The following is an 18,993-nucleotide window of genomic DNA, read 5'->3' as shown; positions in this document are numbered from 1 at the left end:
CTCACAACAAATTCAGGAGAATTTTACCATTCCCCTGCTGCTCCCATGAGTAATCAAACCTTACTTAAACTCTCTGGAGATTATTTCTTTCTCCTTCAGCTCCCACTAAGTCTTAGTAAGCATAGTGAGATTCCAGTGGGATCCTTAGCAGAGTAAAGTACAATTTGTGCCGAAGGCAACCACGCAGCGTCTAGTGGCAAAGGTTGGAGAGACTTCTTGTATTCACACGATGTTGCAACAGATTTTTCTTTACTCAGATGCCTGTTTGCACTTTGGCCTTGGGGTAATGCAGGGGAGATATAGAGACAGAGACAGGTACCAGTGTGACCTTCTCAGTGATCACTGACGCAGCAGCCGCCTGTGGCTGGTATTCCAGGCAGGGCTGAAGCTCCTCCTGGGCTCTGCATTTCGGCTGCAGAAGACCCCACCTTTCTGGCAATGGTGCAAGTTGGATTCCTAGGTACAGCTGAAGGTCTCATCCTGAGACTGCAATAACACCACTGTTTGCCCACACACGTACCTGCCTGTCCAAGGAGCTTCACGCAAGTCAACGAATTTACCCAGGACAGTGAATTATGTATTAGCGTGTTTGACAAAATGGGACGCAAAGGTTTGCAGCATAAAACGCTAGCAATCCAAACAAATGCAACAAATAAGAGAGGAGAAGTATGACGTTTAGAACTGGCCATCTCAAATGCAAGTTTGCCTGAAACTCTCCTCAATACGTGTTTAATTTCATCCAGCTATTTCCCTTCTTTAAAGAAAAGAGAATTAAACTTCCCTTCCCAAACCAATGTCTGCAAACTCTACAGGAAGGAGCAGCAAAAACTAGAGGGTCTGGAGGAACTGATTCATGAGGAAAAATATAAATAGACCTTGGTGAATTGGTGGCTCAGAGGCAATGTGATAAACCAACAAATATTTGCAGGCTGTAAATACCGAGGTTAGAAATTTGGTAGGACACTGTCAGACATAATTGGAACTAAAAGGAGTGGAAAAAAAACAACATGCTGGGAGTAAAGGAAAAGGACAGTTCAGTGAGATGCAATATAGCTGGGAATTAATAGATGGCACACCTATCCTAGAGGGAAGAAAGTGCTGATAAGTAAATAGGCTGAGAGAGACGTCAGAACTGTCCATCTCTCACTGCTGTAGTAAGGTGACTGGTTAAATCTCAGCCATTTATGTGTGTGCATGCTTAGCTTTCAAAACCTGGTTTGGCTGCATGTTAAACACCATCTATTGGGCTGAGCTCCCCGGGCCCAGTGCAATTCTGGGCCACCTGTGCCACTCCCTCTGCAGCCACAGCAGGTACCCACAGGCAGAGGGCACAGGCAGAGGGCTCAGGCAGCTCTCCTATGTGCTAGTGCAGATTCGCCATCCCACTTGTCACTGCCGTGTGAGCAAGGGTCTGGATGGGGCAAACCTGTCTCTTTGGGAGATCTGACCCCGTGTTGGACCAAAATATGAAAACTGAAGCAAAACCCTTTGAAAGCTTTTGGGAAGCCAGTGAGCCTCTGAACAGGTCTCTGTCCCGGCTGTACAGGAAGGTTTTGCTCAGGTTCCCCTGCATCACCCCAGCAAGGTCTCAGACACAGTGGGAACATCCGTTTTACAAAGTTCAACTTTTTTTTTTTTCTTCCGCCTCTCCCTCCGAAGTGCTGCCACACAGTGCATCTTCTTCAGCAGCGAAAGAGGTCGAAGGTATTTCCCAGCCCCAGGTAGAGCCAGGCAGGCTGACCCAACTCCACCCCTCTGCCCAGCCCTGGGTGCGGAACCAGGATCAGGATCAGGCAGGAAAGCCTCCGGCCAGCCCAGCCCCGGCTGCTCCCAGCTCGAAAACCCTTGAACAAAGTGTTCCCGGCTGGGAACTGGGAACGAGTTTGCTCCTTGTCGCCTGTTTGCAAAAGACTTTCCACGAGGCAAAGACGGTCCCTTCTGGCTCCTCCCCACCCTGAATCCGGCGGCCGATGAAAGAAAGCACTTCCACCAAGGTTCTTGGCTCTTGCTAACGGAGAGTTATTTCCTGCTTGGGGTGTGCTGGCCTTAGCCTCTGGAAATGGGAAATTCCACCCTGAATCCGGCGGGAACTTATTTCACTGACCGAAGTCCGTCCTGTCTCAGTGACATTCTGTGGGAATTTTTCCTCTGAGAAACCGGTGGCTTCTGAGGGTGGAAAATGGAGCTTTGTCTAGGTTTTTAACCAGCGCGGTTGACACACCATCGGAAAACATTGTCAAATGACCCTTTAGTGAATTACCAATCTACTAAACTAGAAATTAGAAGCAAAATTAATTTGATGTAAACGAGCAAGTTATTTACAGACTGGAGACAGCGGTATTTATTACAGCCAGCCCGCTCTAACCTGCACCCTGAATGCAAAAGTCGGGCTATCTGACCAAGTAAAGCTGCTGCTCTGAGTTAATGAAGCCAGCACCGAGGTCAGGAGAGAGAGGTGCGAGGGGGGAAGGCCTTTAGGTCTCTCACTTCAGCTGGAAGAGGCGCGGCGTTTGCGCTGTGTTTACTGGTTTCCCTTCCCAGCACGTTGTGACTTGTCCTCGCAGGAGTGAAAGCAGATCTCCAGATGTCAGTTCAGCACTCTCACCTGTGTACGCTCGGAGCTCGGGCTTGGGGCGCCGCGTTCCTGCTGCGCTCCCAGCCCGCGCTAGCAGACGCGCACTCCTCTCAGGCCGCGCACGCAGGGAGCAGGGAAGCTGGGCGTCTGTGTCCCTAAACACGATTTCTGAGCGGTTTGCATTTAAGTGTCCCAAGTTAAACAGACGCAAGAGGAAAATTACCGCTCTGGCGGACAGGCACAGAGCAAAGCTGCGTGTGGGGAGCTTGCACAGAACAGCCGGGCAGCTGCGGCAGAGGCGGGAGCAGGGAGCCTGCGGGCACGCAGCCCTGCGGCATCAGGAAAAGGGGAAAATCCCAGGTGAGGCTGACCCCAAGGGTTAGGAGCACTGCCAGCCCCCCCCTGATACGAGAGGCTTTCAATGTCCAGGGCTTTTCCACAAACATGGTTTTCCAGGGATAAGGTTTGGAATATAAAGCTCTAAATGGAGTTAGAACAGCAACTAGGAGAAAAAGTGAAGAAGCATCAAATACAATGGTAAATGAGATTATTTTTATTTCAACGTTAAAGAATAACGCCAGAAGGGGCAAGGCACAACGCCTTGTCGCCAGTCTCCGGTGTCCCTGTGGCTGGCGCGGCAGGAGCAGCGGCACCGAGGTGCTCTGTGGAAGCCTCCCCGGCTGGGCTGGGGACACCCGGGCACGCCCGGGGCCGTGGCACCTCCAGCGCGGTGTTGCAGGGACACCGGGCTCATCTGGCAGCCGCGTCCCGCAGAGCAGATGCTGCCCGTGGCCGTGACCGGCGTGCAGGCAAGCAGCATTCCACATGTGCTCCCGGGGTCTCCCGATTGGTGTGCTCCGCTGAAGGGGCTGGTCCTTGAAGTCAGCTCCTGTGCCTGTGACAGATGATATTTTTATGCAAGAAAACAAAACCAGGATATCTGATGGACTGTGTTATCTTTACAGACAGCTTGGAGCTACAGATGCAAGGCAAGAAGTTTTATGCTTGAACTTCAGAACTGTGAGTGGAATTTGAAAGCAGTTTTAAATGCCTCCTTTTGTGTGTGTGTGTGTGTGTGTGTGCAACTTTGCATGAAGTATATATATCTGCATAACTTCATTATTGAGCAAGCTGTCGTGAATTCTCCTAAGATGAAATAATTACTGCTTCGGAAAACTTCACAAAGTGTTAGCTGCATTTACAGCTGGACTAATATATGTGTACACTGAGGAAGAGAATGATGTTCTTTTCAAGTGAGTGCAATTATTCTAGCTGGAAATTATTTCAAATCGTCTTTTCCACTGGAAAATCTGTTTGAGCAGGACTAGTTGTAGTGAGGAAGAATCTCCTGGGAGTTATCAGCAAATGTCAGGCTGGTCTATGTGTCTTTGTTACAGGCACATTTGATGTTTGCTTGTGTATGGAGAGGGATTAGTAAAAACCTGCTGTTACCATTGTGTGGCACTGCACTTGCTGGATGAAAAATCTGTTGGTACCAGGTGTTAGAAAGCTGGCCAATTAATGATGATTGCAGGAAATTAGTTTAAGAGAATATTGTCCATTATGATGCAGATTTGCAGAACTAATTCGAACAGATACATTGCACTAGCACAGGAGGATCATTTCTGTAGCTGAAACATTAATAACCTGCTCTTTCTTGCATAGGAATAATGAAATTAATTTCTATGGGAGAACTGTAGGGGTTGATACCCAGACCAGGAGTCCAAACCTGAGCAGGCAGTTTGCCACTCCAGGCTTGTGATATTTTCACTTCCTTATGGGAACTGTCCAGGATGGTCTAAAATTACCCGTCATCCTAGACTGCTATTTTATATACAACCTTGTGTGAAAAGAGCTATATGCTACAACTTTCTTTGATTCACTTCAATGTTAGTGCAAGCTGAGATACATGCTCTAAAAAAAAAAAAAAAAAAAAAAAAAAAGGTTTTAAATCCTGTCTGGATTGTTCCACAGCTCTTTCTAGCTACCCAAAACAACCTAGCACCTCTCCATTTAACATATATTTTCCTTAGCAAGCATGTTTCTCTTTTCTTCTTCATGTTTCTCTTTCTCAGCAAGGGTGTTGCATCAGTTTATAAATTTTTATTCTGGTGAGTCCAGGTGAAATCCATAGGTTAAGTGAAAATCGTGGGTAAGTGGCATGTTACTGCTAACTAGGTACAGCAGAAACCCCATCCCTGGTGGATCCATTACCACCACTCATTCTCCATCTGGATGCCTCCAGATCACGCAGCAACACAAGCAGCATCCAGATGAGGTGTGGGCATACAAGTGCATTTCTGCTGCATTAGTCAGAGCACATAACATGGGATGATACCAACTTAGTACAACAGGCAGTGAGGCAATTCTATCTATTTCCTGCTAGAAAGTAAATGTCAGTGTTTCTTTAACAAATTAACTGCTAGAATAAACTTATAACTTTTCACTACTCTTCTATCATTGGTTGAAGAGTTTTTGTTACACCACTGGCTTCTCTTAAGTCAGATATACCGTGTCATCAAGGCCTGCTGAGAATTAATCTGAACTTGTTGGAAATAATACAGTGATGATAAATTTCCCCTACCTTGATTCCTTTTCTCTGTCTTTTGTTGGTCACTATGGCAGGGACAACCTGGGTTTACCCAGCAGAGCAAAACACAGCGTTTTCCCCAAAACTGAATTTGGCACCAACAGAAAAGTGCTCCCAAGAGAAATTCATGAAACTCGTCATATTTTGGTCAGAGAGGCCTTCTTCATTGATGTGGAGGAAATCCTAAATGGAAGAGTCCTGCTCGTAGATGTATAACGAATTAGTGTTCTGTGTTGAGCAAACTGCAGCATTTTTATTTCAATAATGTTAAAATCAATACATTTGCTTTTCACTTTCTAAAATAGCAAACGAGGCTTAAAATCTAGGCATATATAGAAATGCATTTCAGCAGACTATCCTTTAAATGCTGATAAAGTCCTTAAACTAAAGAGCCTCTATAATCCCTATAATATAAAATGTTTCCTCTTCATGTCACATAGTTTGGTTCTTCTTGTTCCCTTAATTTGGCAGTATTTTCTCTATTAGATATTGCTGCCTAGATAGAATGGGCCAGATTCTCAGCTAGCAAGCATGAATAGAGAATAACTTCATTGAAGTCAGTGACATGACCCTGGATTCATTCCAGTGTGACCAGAGATGGAATGTGGTTCAATACAGGCAGCTGCCATCCCTGCCAGGCCGGCTTAGGAGGTAAACAGTTACAGCAGTTGTGCATGTTGCTTTCAGAAGGATGGTCCTGCCAGCTCTCAGCTGTGCTTTCACCTCCAGCTTCTTCCAAAGGCAAAGATTAAACAGAGCAATCTCACTTTTATTCCACGAACTTGAGCTTTGTTTCTCCAGTCTGTGCAAGGTTGAAGCTAAATCCAGCTACATGCCTTCATACCTTGTCTAACCCTTTGACATCTATCTCAAGAGATGAATGTGCGTTACTCTTTATTTTCTTTCCTCCTGCTCAGAAAGATTTTAGGTTTTCCTTGATAATTTTTATGTTTGTGGTGTTCTGTAGTGGCGATGTTGTTTTAGGAAGCTTGGCTTCTTTCTGTGAAAGTGCTGCCCCCTGTGATACTCCTGGAAGCCACTTCCCCATTCCTGGAGAAAGTTCTGGTTTCCGTCTCTGTTGTGTGATGATAACCACACTGTTCCCATGGTCACCTACCCAGCAAAATAACTCCCAGGTCTTTGTCGTGGATAGACTAATGGGATTATTTTGTATTATAGGTGGGGCTTCCTTGCGACCGTTTTGATTTCCCTGTTCTGCACACTAGGACAGTCCAGAGCTCCTGCACTAACGAGAGGAGACGTTTTGTGTGGCTCTCTGCAGGCACTGTCCTGTCTCCTGAGATTGACCCCAAAGGCATTAGCTGGCCTTGTTTCAAATGGGAGAGCCAGCTCTGACTGATACTGCTGCTCGTAAATATCCAGTTTATATCTCTCTTGCTGCAGCTAAAGGACTGAATTCTGTGATATTTTTACCAACAGCGGTTCATCTCAGCTAGCTGGAACTGCCAAAGCTACAAAAGAGCCTGAAGGGGACAACTCCGGATAGGCTCTGGGGCGAGGCTGGTTTCCTAGTTACTCTGAAGGGCAAACAAGAACAGGCTATGTTCAGATTTTAAGGAGCTCATTACAAATGCTACCTGCTGTGAGGACTTCCAGGAACACACACGTCTCTAAACATCCAATATCACCAAGAAATAAACACACCAGTGAAGCCAACAGGCCTGTTCTTCTTCGGTGTTTCCCAAGTTCCTAGAATGAAGTGTGTTCATATCTGCCACTGAAGTGGGGATTAGATGAAGCTAAGACTCAACTGACCTGCAGCTAAAATAGTTTCTTTTGAAGTACTTTTTATCATTACATATTTTTGTGCTATGTGGGCATATTCTCAACAACAGCACTCTATCAATCAAAAATAACTTACTAAATTCTGTCTGGGCACAAGTTTTACAAAACACTCATATGATGTATGCAGCCTAATTACAACATTATTTTTTTAAATTATCAAAACTTTAAAGTTTTATAAAACCTTACCTTTTATAACTGTTTAGTATTATGTAGCATTTTGTTGCTGACAATAGCAACAGGCTATTATTACAACATCGGTTATAGCGGCAATAGGCTATTATTTTGGAACAAGTAGTTCCACTAGGAAACTAGAAAAAATTGCCTGATAGTTTTATTTTTAAAATTAATATTCTGCTTCCACATATGCATTTGTGAGATGAGGATATTTGCTGTGCAGTTAGTCAACAGGGGTTATGAAAATGATCAAGCAGGTGAAGAGAAGCTGAGCACGTACTAAAGAGTCCACAAAGTCAAGGAGGTCTGTGGACCTGCAAGATAACACCTTGGTCACAACACTGCTAATATCTCTGTTTTTTCAGGACTGAGAAGTATCACACTATACTCTCACAAAAGCTTTGCAAAACTGGGACCTTTGAGTCACCTGAGAGAAGCTGTCCAGAAGCAGTGTGTGAAAGGAAGGGAGTTAAGGGCAAAGGAAAGCGCTGTAAAAACAGACTGGTGCTAATACAACACAAATGCTCCTTGAAGCTGAAAATGAGAAAGCACAAAAGCTGTCAAGGGGAAAGATGAGGGTATGAGTAAGAGTCATGTACCTCTGATGTTTTTTGCCCTTTGTGCTCCGTGTCTCATGCCTTAGGGTAAATTAATAATACTCTGTTTTGAAGACAAATTAAGTTACTTTAATTAATGCATAACACATTGTTTTGAAGACAAATTAAATTACCTTAAATTGCAGGTTGTGGGTTCTCAGAAAACAAAACAAAACAACCTGTATTCATATGTCAAAGGTAGGGGCATCATTTGGAATCACACACATCACACAAGAGAAATGTGCCGGGCTGGAAGGAGGTGTACCACTGAGCAACCAAGACCACAAGCTCTCTGGCTCTACCCAGAAAAATTAGAGGGATCCCAAACACTGTTGATCCCCAAACCTTTACAGCCACAACTGGCTTTTTCAACATTCAAAACACAGATGCTTTAGTGTCTCTGCATTATGTCCTGAAATTACAGCAGTCTGAGTGGCATATCTAGACATCATAAAAACCCCAATCTTTTTCAACAATGTTTGTATGATATAGAACCAGAAATTGACGTGGTTTCTCTCTGTCATGAAGAGCTAAGAGCTCTTTCCCTGGCATGTTATTGTGGTGACACAAATAGGTGAACTAAACATAAACAGGGGGCATTTAAAGACTGGTTGTGAAAAAACAAGTGGTCCTGACTCTAATATTTTGGAGTTTAGCCAAAGAAAACAGAGAAAATAATTTTCGATACTGTCTGTCATTGTCTCAAGCTGAAACTTTGAAAATTCCAATCTGTTTCTTTATACCCTGATATGCATCTTTACACTCTTATATCCTTACACTTGTGTTCATGTCTTCATATCTATCTTTATTAACCTGCAGAATTTAGTTCCTTCTAATTCTTGGAAACAAATGTGGATTTATCTTTTGTGCAAGGTAGGACTGTAGTCTTGATGTAAACCAAGCACATGTGTCTCAAAAGAAAATCCAGGCAACTGAATTGGAAAATAATTGAAGGCAACATAAACACTTGTGGTTTTTAAACACTTTCTAAAGTTTTTTATGGGTGGCTGGAGCAGAGTCTAGTTTTGGGCTGAGCAGTGCTGCAAATCCATTAATCTAATGGGAACAGAAATAACATATGATTAAGGTGCCCTGAAACATTCTGTAAACTCTGCTGAGAACTCCCTCATGTAATTTCTGCCTTTGAAATGTTCTGCACCAAAGCACAGCAACAGCACCTGCAGGCAGCTCAGGCTGGGGAGGAAAGATAAGGATGCTCTGCCCCTTGTTGTATCAAGAGAGCAGTATCAGGAAGGAGGAGTGTGACTGTGTTTGTTGGAATTTGGTGGGGGTTAGGATTTAAAACATTGCAAAACTCTGTGAGAGCTGTGATGCCAATATAGGATCGGGATATCAGTATCAGCATAGTCTGACATGCCTAAACACAAACATCATTGTCAAGGATGCCTGTGCTGTTGCTATTTCATCATTTTAATTGCAATAATACCTAGAGGTGAAGCTGTGCTGTGCCAGCTGCACGCAGTGCATGACAATACAGCTACATGGTCTGTCTGCACTCCACTTGTTCTGCTCCACTTACAAAAAAATACCTGTGACCTCAACCTTGAGGTGATTTAAGCAACTCTGCCTGGCTGCAGGGCAGAGGTAGGGTGTAAAACCCCACCCAGTCTTCATGCTGAATCTGAGGCCTCTCTTGAATGCCCCATTTTCCAAAGGCCTTTCCACTATTTTCATGGAGGGAAGAGATGATTTGCTGTCTCTGTTGGGGAGGGAAGAGAAGATTTGCTGTCTCTGTTGGGTCCTGCTTGCTCTCTCTGTGTGGGTGTGAATCCCTGCAGGCAGGGGAGCGACAGTACCATGTCATGCCCGGCCCACAGCCATCGCCCTCATCCCTGAGAGCATCTCACAGGCTGCAGAAGGCACAGCTGTACCTCCTGCCCACAGTACCCCTGATCTTAGCAAGAGGGATCCCAGGTGATGCTCCAGCACTCCTTCACAGAGTAATAGAATTAGTGGAAAAGTTTGGGAGAGGTCTCTAACTTCATTTGAGTCCAGCCATTAACCCAGCTGCACCTCCTGCCCACAATACCCCTGATCTTAGCAAGAGGGATCCCAGGTGATGCTCCAGCACTCCTTCATAGAGTCATAGAATTAGTGGAAAAGTTTGGGAGAGGTCTCTAACTTACATTGAGTCCCGCCATTAACCCAGCAACGTCAAACCCACCACTAAACCATGTTGCTAAGTGCCACACCCATGTGTGGAGACACATGAAGGAAAAAGAAGGGGGAACCTTCCTAAAGCAGTTTGTCATTCGTGGTGGGAGAGCACTGTGGTGTCTCTCGGGCAATGTTGCACACAGTTACTCCATCACCCCTCCAAGGAATTCAGGCATTAAAACTTCAGCACCTTAAATTATGCTGCTAGGGTCAGGAGCTGTAGTGCTTCAGGCAGGTATCCAAGCCAGCCATGCTAAAGCTCACACAGAATTTCCAAGCAAGTAAGTAAAAATAACATTCCTCCTCATGTTTTTGGCTCTTGCTATCTCCATTCTGACATGGATTGAGCAAACACACAGATAGCAGCAGCAGGAGGTGCCGAAGAGAAGGATCTTTTATATAAATAATTGCATGCACAACTTACATGTAGTCAGGGGCAGCGATTTGAAATGCTGCCAGTGATTTCGGTGGCTGCTCAGTATTGAAACAGAGGGGAGCATTCCTCTTGCAGGTCCTCAGTACAGGTTTCTGCAGCACTGAGGTCAGCAGTCTGTCAGTGAGAGATCTGCTCTTGATTGGTGCTGCTCACTGGTGTATTACACCTTGGGATGCATGCACTGTCCTTTTTTTTTACATTCTTAAGATGGGTTCCATTTACCTTTTCCCCCAAACTTTAATTGCCAAATGCTTCTGAGAAACATCTCCATGGAACTGAGATGCTGCTCCATATCCTTTGCAAGTGTAAATTAACTAGTCTTGCAGAAGTAATTGACAGAAAAGTAATTTCCCTTTGTCATGACAAAGAGTATTGTAGTATGAGAGTAATGACTACAATTTAACCAGCTATGAATTGTGCATTAGAGAGCTCTAGACCTGAATATTGCTCACAATGAAATTTAAATTACATTTCTTCTTCATCTAGCTGTTTATAAATAACTCTGCAGTTACAGCCACAATGGTAATTTTTGTTGCAAATTTCTTATTGCCACTGACAATAGAAATAAAAGATCTAGCTAGCTGATGGCCACTGCAATAAATGGAGTTTAAAATACTTTTTATTAGGCTCAAATTTTGCTAGAAATGGGAACAAAACCCTAGATACAAGCACAGCATGGAGTGCCTTGAAAATTTAAGGAAACACTTAGCAGCTAGCATCTCTTTCCATAGCTAGTAATTAAAAAAAAAAAAAAAAAAAGCGTCTTCTTGAACTTTCTCATATATATTGGGATTTTGATACACATTTCTGGCTTGGACCTATTTCTCAGCTTACCTGGCAATCATATTTAGATACAGAAGAATATGTTGCTTATTATGCACTGCAGTGCGCTCCAAAACTTGTTGGATCCTGCACACAAAAGTACCTGCACCAGTCCGCAGCAAACTCTGCATCTTTCAGTGATTTGTAATGCACCCTGTGCCTGCATCCTTGGTGCAACAATCCCGTCTGACCGTGCGTGCTGCTGGCATCCTCTACGTACAGTTAGCTTGTGAGACTGATCTCCCTGTGCATAAGGGGTGGATAAAGACAGTCTTGCTTATGGTTTTGATATTTTTGTAGTTCATCAGCACTACAGAGGCCACCAGCAGTCCTCTTTGATCCTAGCAGGTCATCCTAGAGGGTTAGAACTCAGCTCTGCCATCTTTATGTGTGTTTTAGTCTGTGTGGACATGAAATCTGTGTGGACATTTCTCAGCAACATCCAAGCAGGTTAAGCTGCCCACGCTGCTGTAGTCACTGTCATGTCCTTGCTGCATTTTATAGGTGAGCAGGGGCTGTCCTTTTCCCCAGGGATGGTGATGCTGGAGCCACTGGTGGGAGAGGCAGCCACATTTGCACTGGGAGCCTACTGGTCTCCAGTGTTCTTCCTCCTGCCCAGGTGCCACACACATGTGCCCAGAAACTCTCTGCTTCTCGGAAATGCTTTCTCTGAGGAATGCAGCACTACCCAAATGGTAGGAGAAGACTGCAACAACATCTTTTCTTTGTATATATTTAAAATACTTTTCATTGTTCCACACTTGAGCCATTGCCATCTCATTTCTCACAGTTTTTACAACAGCGATGAGTCCTCAAGACAGGGTTTCAAAGAGGAAAATGGGGTGTGTTGAGGCAGGGCATGGGGTTAATAAAGCCTGCAAAGGAGGTGACACTAAGAAATGCAAAGCAAAGCAGACCTGGACACTGCTGTATGATGTGGGTTGGCTCAACTAAATGGAAGTGAATATCCATTACATTTTTTATAAACCAGGCAAAAATAATCAGAGATGGAGATAAACTAGCTTCAGTGTGAGTACAAGCTCTGCTGCATACTCCTCCGTGATAGTGGGATAATTTACAGATGTAAAGAATTTTTTCTGCAGCCTGTGAGTTAGCTGAGTATGCAAGATTTTAAAACATACCCTGGTTTTCTAGTGGCCCTCACAGAGAATGAGAAAAGGATCTGAAAGATCAATATTAAAAAAAAAAAAAAAAAAAAAGGCTGAAATAGCAACAAAGAAGCAAATGAATAATGTTGTGCATGAGGGACTCTCCTGTGGTTTTTTTAATGCTGTTTTCTGCTCTTCTGACCCTTTTTTTACCACTTTGTGACTTTATAGAGGTACAGATATCACAACTGGCTAATGCCTGAGAAGAAGCAAAGGAAATAAGCATCCCTGTGCTGCCAAAAAGCATGAGAACATGAGTAATGGGAAAACTAGTTTTATGTGACAACTGGTGAGGATTTACCTTGAAAAAACGAATACTCAATCTGAAAACTTACACCTTGAAATTGGTTGTAATTGGAAGCCACTATGGTAGAGCAAATTGGAAACCTTTTAAATAGTGGCTTTTATATATATATATATATATATATATATATTTTTTTTTTTTTTTAACTGAGACCCATGTATTAGCATCAGTCTGAGAAAAAATTTTTGGAGTCAGGAATTTTTTGATGGAAATCTATAATTACCTTTTTAATATTGCTGTATCCATCTATTTAGCAAAGACTCTGACTTTATTAACTATTTAATAATCTGAAATACTCTATTACCAAATGCTTAGGGAGAGCAATGTCTCTGTCAGATTCTGCAGCTGTTCAGTTGTATTATAATTCAGACCCTGTAAAAATTAGTCACTGAAACTTCTCTTCTCTTAATCGGCCCCCAGGTTAAAGATATGGTCAAATTAAATCCTTTTTGAAGCTAGCTTTACGGAATTTTTGTCCTTACCTAAGATTTAGATTGCCTTAAATTCTCTATCAGTAATCTGTATCGCTCAAAAATGTTTGAAAAGTTGTTATTTTAAGATTGTGTCCTTGTCTGTGTGACAGCTTTGGTGGACTCTGCCCCAATCTAAGCAGGAGCAGGGATGAGGAACACCTTGTGCTGTGCTTCCAGAGATGCAGCACCCACCCGAGATCTGGCCAGCAATCCTATCTGATGATAAACCTCCAAACTGCCAAGAAAATGCTGGGAATAAGGCCACACTGGCCAGTGAGGATGCAGCCCTGTTCTAACTGGGATTGATTAAATCCCGGTCCCTCTCCTCCTTTTTCCATGAGATTCTCTGCTGGAGGCAGCCTCAAGAAATCTTTCTGTTACCTGGGGGAAGTATTATTCTCTCTGCTCTGGCCAGCTCCATTCCTTTCTCCAAGAGACACTGTGGGGACAGAACAACTATGGGAAAGTCTCTGGAAATTTTTCAGGGCTTAGAACACATGCAGAAATGTTAGTGACCCTGTACCTGGTTCTCCTGGCAGAGCTGCGTCCGTTAGTAAATCCCAGATCTTTTCTGCACATGTGGTGTCTGTGGCTGAGTTAGTTAAGGAGGCCAGCCTTTGCCAGCTATGTTATTCATCCAACAGTTCCAGGGCTGTCACTGTCAACAACTTGAAAAGCCAAGCTAGATGAGAAAAGCCTTCTGAGGAGCCCAAGCCTTGTAGGCCATTGCAATAAGGAAGAGAAACACTGGGATCCACAAAAGGGAGGACAAGTCATGGTAGTTGTCATTTAAAATATCAATTTGTGCAACTGAGGAATTAAATCACCTACTATCTAGTTTGTTCCTCTGCCACTGACATTCTCTCCTTTGCATTCCTTTGCCATGAGCTCAGTCTGCATCATCTCCCCCACACTGTATCATCTCCCTCCATTGCTGATACCAGATGAAGCCAGCTGAAAGGCACGGAGCACAAGGGAAACAAAGTGCAAACTAAGGCTGCTTAGTGGGTTTCTCAAGCATTAGGACAAGAGATTTGGTTTACAGTTGGTCAGGGAAGGTTCTGCAGCTGCTTGGAGGTGGGAAAATAAAACAGTGTCATTATTTTTACTTTGTTAATGAGACATCAGGGTGTGTCTCTACAGCTGGAAAGACAAAGGGTAAATGGAAGTCAGGCCTATTACACAGATTCAACAGATGTCTCCTAGCCTTCCTGGAGATGATGGTAATGAGAGCAAATAGTTCTTAGCCCAGCCCATAGTGAAGGCTTTCTGTGGTAGGAGGACTTTGCAGCACAGCAGTGGAACAGACAACAGATGGCTTCACAGCCCCACTTTGCTCCAAACTCACTTGAGGGTTGGGGAGATAAGATGACCAAAAAAAAAAAAAACCACCTAACACCAACACAAAACCCTCAACAGGCAGAAAAAGGAATGAAAAGTAGAAAGAAGAAAGAGGAATGAAAGTCCACATTCACTTAACCAGGGTCAGATGAGCATGAGTTGCAAGGTACTATAGAAATAGGTTTTGAAGATGTTATTTTGATGATTGTTACTCTGTTAGCTGTGTTAAAAGTTAAAATTTAATGATATTTAAAGATTTTAACTGTATAAATAATACAAATACCTAAAAGATTTGTTTAAAGTTCACTATGTTAACTTTAAATATGAGGAAAAGGAAAAGGGAGGCAAGTGTTAATCTGGAATTTGAATCTGCTGCTGTTAACTGGGAAAAGTAAGGAATAGTCAGTCTCATAGTTGTAAGTTCTGATAGAAAAGTTGAGCTCAGAGCAGGGAGGACCAGAAGTCCTTTCCATTAGGAGGATAAGAGAGGATGGCAATTTGATCTCCTGAAACCAGGATGCGAAGAGCTGTGTTTTGTATGGATTTAAATGAGGTAGTTCAGAGGGTGCCTGAATATTACAATGAGGAGGGAGTGCTGGCCTAACATTGCCAGGATCTGACCTTGATAGAGCAAGATAAAAACATTGGCAGCCTCGAGGGAGCATCCTTGTGGTGGTGCTTCACAGGCTGTTGCATTGTTACAGAAATAAAATGAACGACAAGAATGTCCAAGCAATGTTTTAGTGGCACTGAATAATGCTAAACAAGTCAGTAGCCCATTTACATGACACTGAAGTGCAGTCCAAATTATTATAATTACTTTTTTTTTATGAAGACTAACATGCTTTTTGCCTTCAGGTAGTGTCCAGATTTCCAAAGTCTGGTTCCTATACATTCTCAAAGCTTCTGCTTTCTGTCTTGTTTTCCAATTTCTTGAACACCTTTTCTTCCTCTGGATCACTTTCTACGCTGGTCTCTCTCAGTGCCTAATGCATGTGTTATTATGCTGACTATGGCATATTCTCTGAATTCAAATTCTTCTTTAAAGCACTTTACTTCTGGGTAGCTCTCCAGGAAAAACTGCCTCATGTGCTGTTGTCTGTTTCATTTATCCCAAAGCGTATCCTTGCTCAGGTTCAAGCACATCTGTTTCACATCTCGGTATTTGATGTCACTTCTCAGCCCTTCCTGCTTTTCTCCTTCCTGCTTCATTGTTTTAATTCTCTGTGTTCATCTGATTTACTGTGTCATCTGTGCCAAAGCTATTTGGCCCAAGTCTCATCCTAATTATGGAAATTTACTCCACAAAGATGGAGTGAGAGCAGTTATTCTGGTGCTGCCGATACACCAGCACCTGAACCTGGGATTGATTTCTTTCTTGCAATAGCATTTGTGATTTTGGCAATGTCATTGAATAATGAACTTGCTTTCATTTAGAGTACTCAATACCAAATGGAAAATTTAACAACGATAAATTCTGAAAAAAACCTCCATTGTATTGTCTGTCTACAAATGATGTCATCTGGCAAACAGGAGTCACTAGAGAAGCTCCTTACTATGCAGTCATAACTGGGAACAAGATGGACTTTTCCTGATTGTGTAAGCCATTAAACCAATGTGACAGACAGCATAGCCTTCAGCAGCCTACAGCAGGGAAGGCTTTAAAGACTACATTTATTTTGAAACACTTAAAAATACTTTTAAAGTTCTAATCTCAGGAATAAGGAGGAAGAGTGGGAATTGGTGCCTGGAAGCTACAGGAAGGAATAGCATAAATCCTTCAGTTCATCAAGGAGAAAATATTTTTCCATAAATACAGCTTGATTCTCCCCTCATGCTTCTTTTTCATCTGTTATTCAGCTCACTGAAGCTACATTTTCTCTAAACATCACACTGTGGCTGAAAAGAGAGCATGGCTTCTTTCCAGATAAAATGGCTTAAAGATATTTCTATGCTTATTTGATTTGCTATGAATGGACAGAACTGCCTGGTTTTTCACCATCATGTCCTCACATTCCTGCAGCAGATCTTTCCTGTTACGCTCTGGGTCTCCCAAACTCCTTGCCTCTACAGGTTAGGGGACACTGAAAAAATGTGTAACCCTTGAGAGTGATGACAGCTTTTGTAAAGCATGTTGTTGACTTGTACAGATTCAAGTACAGATTCAAGCAACGGATGGGGTCTGTCAGGGAATTTAGCCATGGACCAGAGGCTGCCTGGGAATGCCGGCTGGGAAAGCAGTTCCCGGGCCGATGATCCTTGTGTATGTCTGAGCTGACTCACAGGAGAAAGGGAGAGTCTCCAGAACTATCGAAATCCCCTGCATGAGGTACCCACACAGCTTTCCTCTATGGGACAGAGGGAGAAAAGAGAGGAGACACAAGTGAGTGCCTCTAGGCATCAGTAAAAGGACAAAGAAATGCTTTTGCTGAAGCCTGGTGGGCAGCTCAGTGCCTGAGGATGGGGAGCACACACCAACTGTGTGTGCACGTTTTCATGCTGCTGCACTGTGGTGACTACCTGTGATTTGTGGCTCCATCCTTTTCTTGGCCATTGTCAGGAGGTGACATTGATTAAGAAATCAGCTGTGAACTGCCACGGATATAACACTGACACGTATTAGAAATATTTAAAAGCCATTCAGCGCCTCCTCTTTTCTGTGAGCATTCACTTCTTCTGGCCCTTCGTGGTCTCTCCAACCTTGTCACATGTCTGTGAGCTGCTGACACTTCATCCCTGAGTTATGACAGGAGTTCTGGATTTGTCGTGTCCTGTTTTATGATGATAATTAATCATTTGTATTACAGTCATGACTAGAGGCCTCAAGCAAGATCAGGGCTTCACAGTGCAAGTCACTGTAAAGACATGTATTAGGAGACAGTCCTACTCTGAGAAGATCACAAACAAAAGGTGTAAGGATGAAGAGAAACATGGAGATGTGAAATGCAATACCCACTGTAACCTGAGGACAAGCACCAGGGCAGGGACCAGCAGTGTTCCTGTCCCCTGGCTCCTGCCTGCCCACGTTCACACTCTGCTGTCTGCCATTCCTCCCCATGTCCTCCTCTTCAGGGGCTGTGAAGGAGCTGGAACCTCCCTGCCTCTCCACAACTCTGCCGAGGAGACGCATCTCTGCCTCACCCACTGGGTGCTGCAGCTGCATTGCTCTCGTGCAGCTGCCCCATCACTACTGCTGCTGCTGTGGCACTCCCACTAAACTTACGTTATTTCTGTGGAATCATAGAATTAAGCTTGGAAAAGACCTCTAAGAGCATCAAGTCCAACTGTTAATCCAGCACCACTGTGTTTGCCACTAAATCGCATATCCAAGTGCCACATCTACTTTTTTTTTTTTGAGCCTTACAGGGGTGGAGATTCCACCACTTCCCTGGGCAGCCTGTTCCAGTGCCTGACCACCCTTTCTGTGAAGATTTTTTTCCTCATATCCAATCTAAATCTCCCCTGGTGCAACTTGAGGCCGTTTCCTCACACCCTGTCACTTGTTATCCTCTGAGAAGAGAGTGTTTTTTTCACTGCTGAGCTGATAGCTGTCGCTACCAGCAGTTGTTGGTTGTCACCTCCAAAGTGAGACCAGATGGCTTCATCTCTCTTCAGAGCAAAATAAAACAGGTAATTTAAAATTATTGTAATCTTAGATACACAGATCTAAGATATCTTCGGTGCAAGACTGACAGTGTACTAAACTGAAAGCTCAGAGCCATACTGTGGGACAGCTGAATCCTATCCCCACTTATGAGGATTAGATCTCCCTTTTGGCTCTACCCGAACACTGCCCTTGCTTTGCCTCTGCAGTACTTAGGGGATAATTGGAGGGTAACATTTTTTCTCTTTTTGTAATTGTTATTGCACTTGGCATTATGACCAGAGCTGTTCTCTACATATAAAAACGCAGTTCACAGAGCTTACCCTCAAAGATGGGTGTGTGGACTAGCACCAGCCCTGGATTCATATGAATAATACACTGAACAATGCTTTGAAATTGTTGTAATCCTAACACTCCTTGAAGTGCAAAACTAAATAGAGAAGAAAAATAGGATGCAGGCTTGGTCTGAAGATTTTCAAAGAGGAAGAAGCAAGACCATGCTTATGAAAAAACTTGGTTATGCCCTTTAGGAAAACAAGGAAATAAAACTACTGAGAGCTGCTCGGCCTCACACTGCTCATAGGAGCACCAGTGCAGCAGTCAAGGGCAGGCAGACATGTTGAGATGGCATTAGTGTGACAAGTAGGTAGTAAATTGAGGGGCTCTATTGGGCTTACAATGAGAGCTTCCAGAACACTCTGATGCTGGCTGGACTCCAAAGCCTGCTAGAAACAGCAGAAGATGCTGCTCCCAAAGAACCTGGAAATTGTGTCTTGCATCTAAGGGCAATAGAAACATTATCACACCAGCACCACTGCCAAAGTTACGTGGAGGGCAACCTGTCCTTCATCGGGCTTTTGTAATGAGGAGCTCAACAAGAGAATGGCACAACTTGTAGCTCCAGGCAGATAGTCTGTCTTGCAAC

The 18,993-nt window shown here is 43.6% G+C and overlaps 1 protein-coding gene across 2 annotated transcripts in view; it reads left to right on the top strand.

Moving 5' to 3' along the window:
* Positions 1 to 3,459: 3,459 nt before the first annotated feature.
* STARD13 (StAR related lipid transfer domain containing 13) overlaps positions 3,460 to 18,993 on the top strand; it is a 288,035-nt gene continuing 272,501 nt past the window's right edge. The window contains exon 1 of one of the 2 annotated variants that reach the window (XM_040056756.2): positions 3,460 to 3,595. In XM_040056756.2, coding sequence (XP_039912690.1) covers positions 3,491 to 3,595 — 105 coding nt within the window. In that variant the 5' untranslated portion in view covers positions 3,460 to 3,490. The remainder of the gene's footprint in view (positions 3,596 to 18,993) is intronic. The other variant, XM_040056754.2, reaches the window with a different exon arrangement.

The sequence above is a fragment of the Hirundo rustica genome, chromosome 2 (assembly GCF_015227805.2).
Source record: "Hirundo rustica isolate bHirRus1 chromosome 2, bHirRus1.pri.v3, whole genome shotgun sequence".
In the NCBI taxonomy this organism is placed as follows: Eukaryota; Metazoa; Chordata; class Aves; order Passeriformes; family Hirundinidae; genus Hirundo; species Hirundo rustica.
This window is presented reverse-complemented; position numbering and strand designations above follow the sequence as displayed.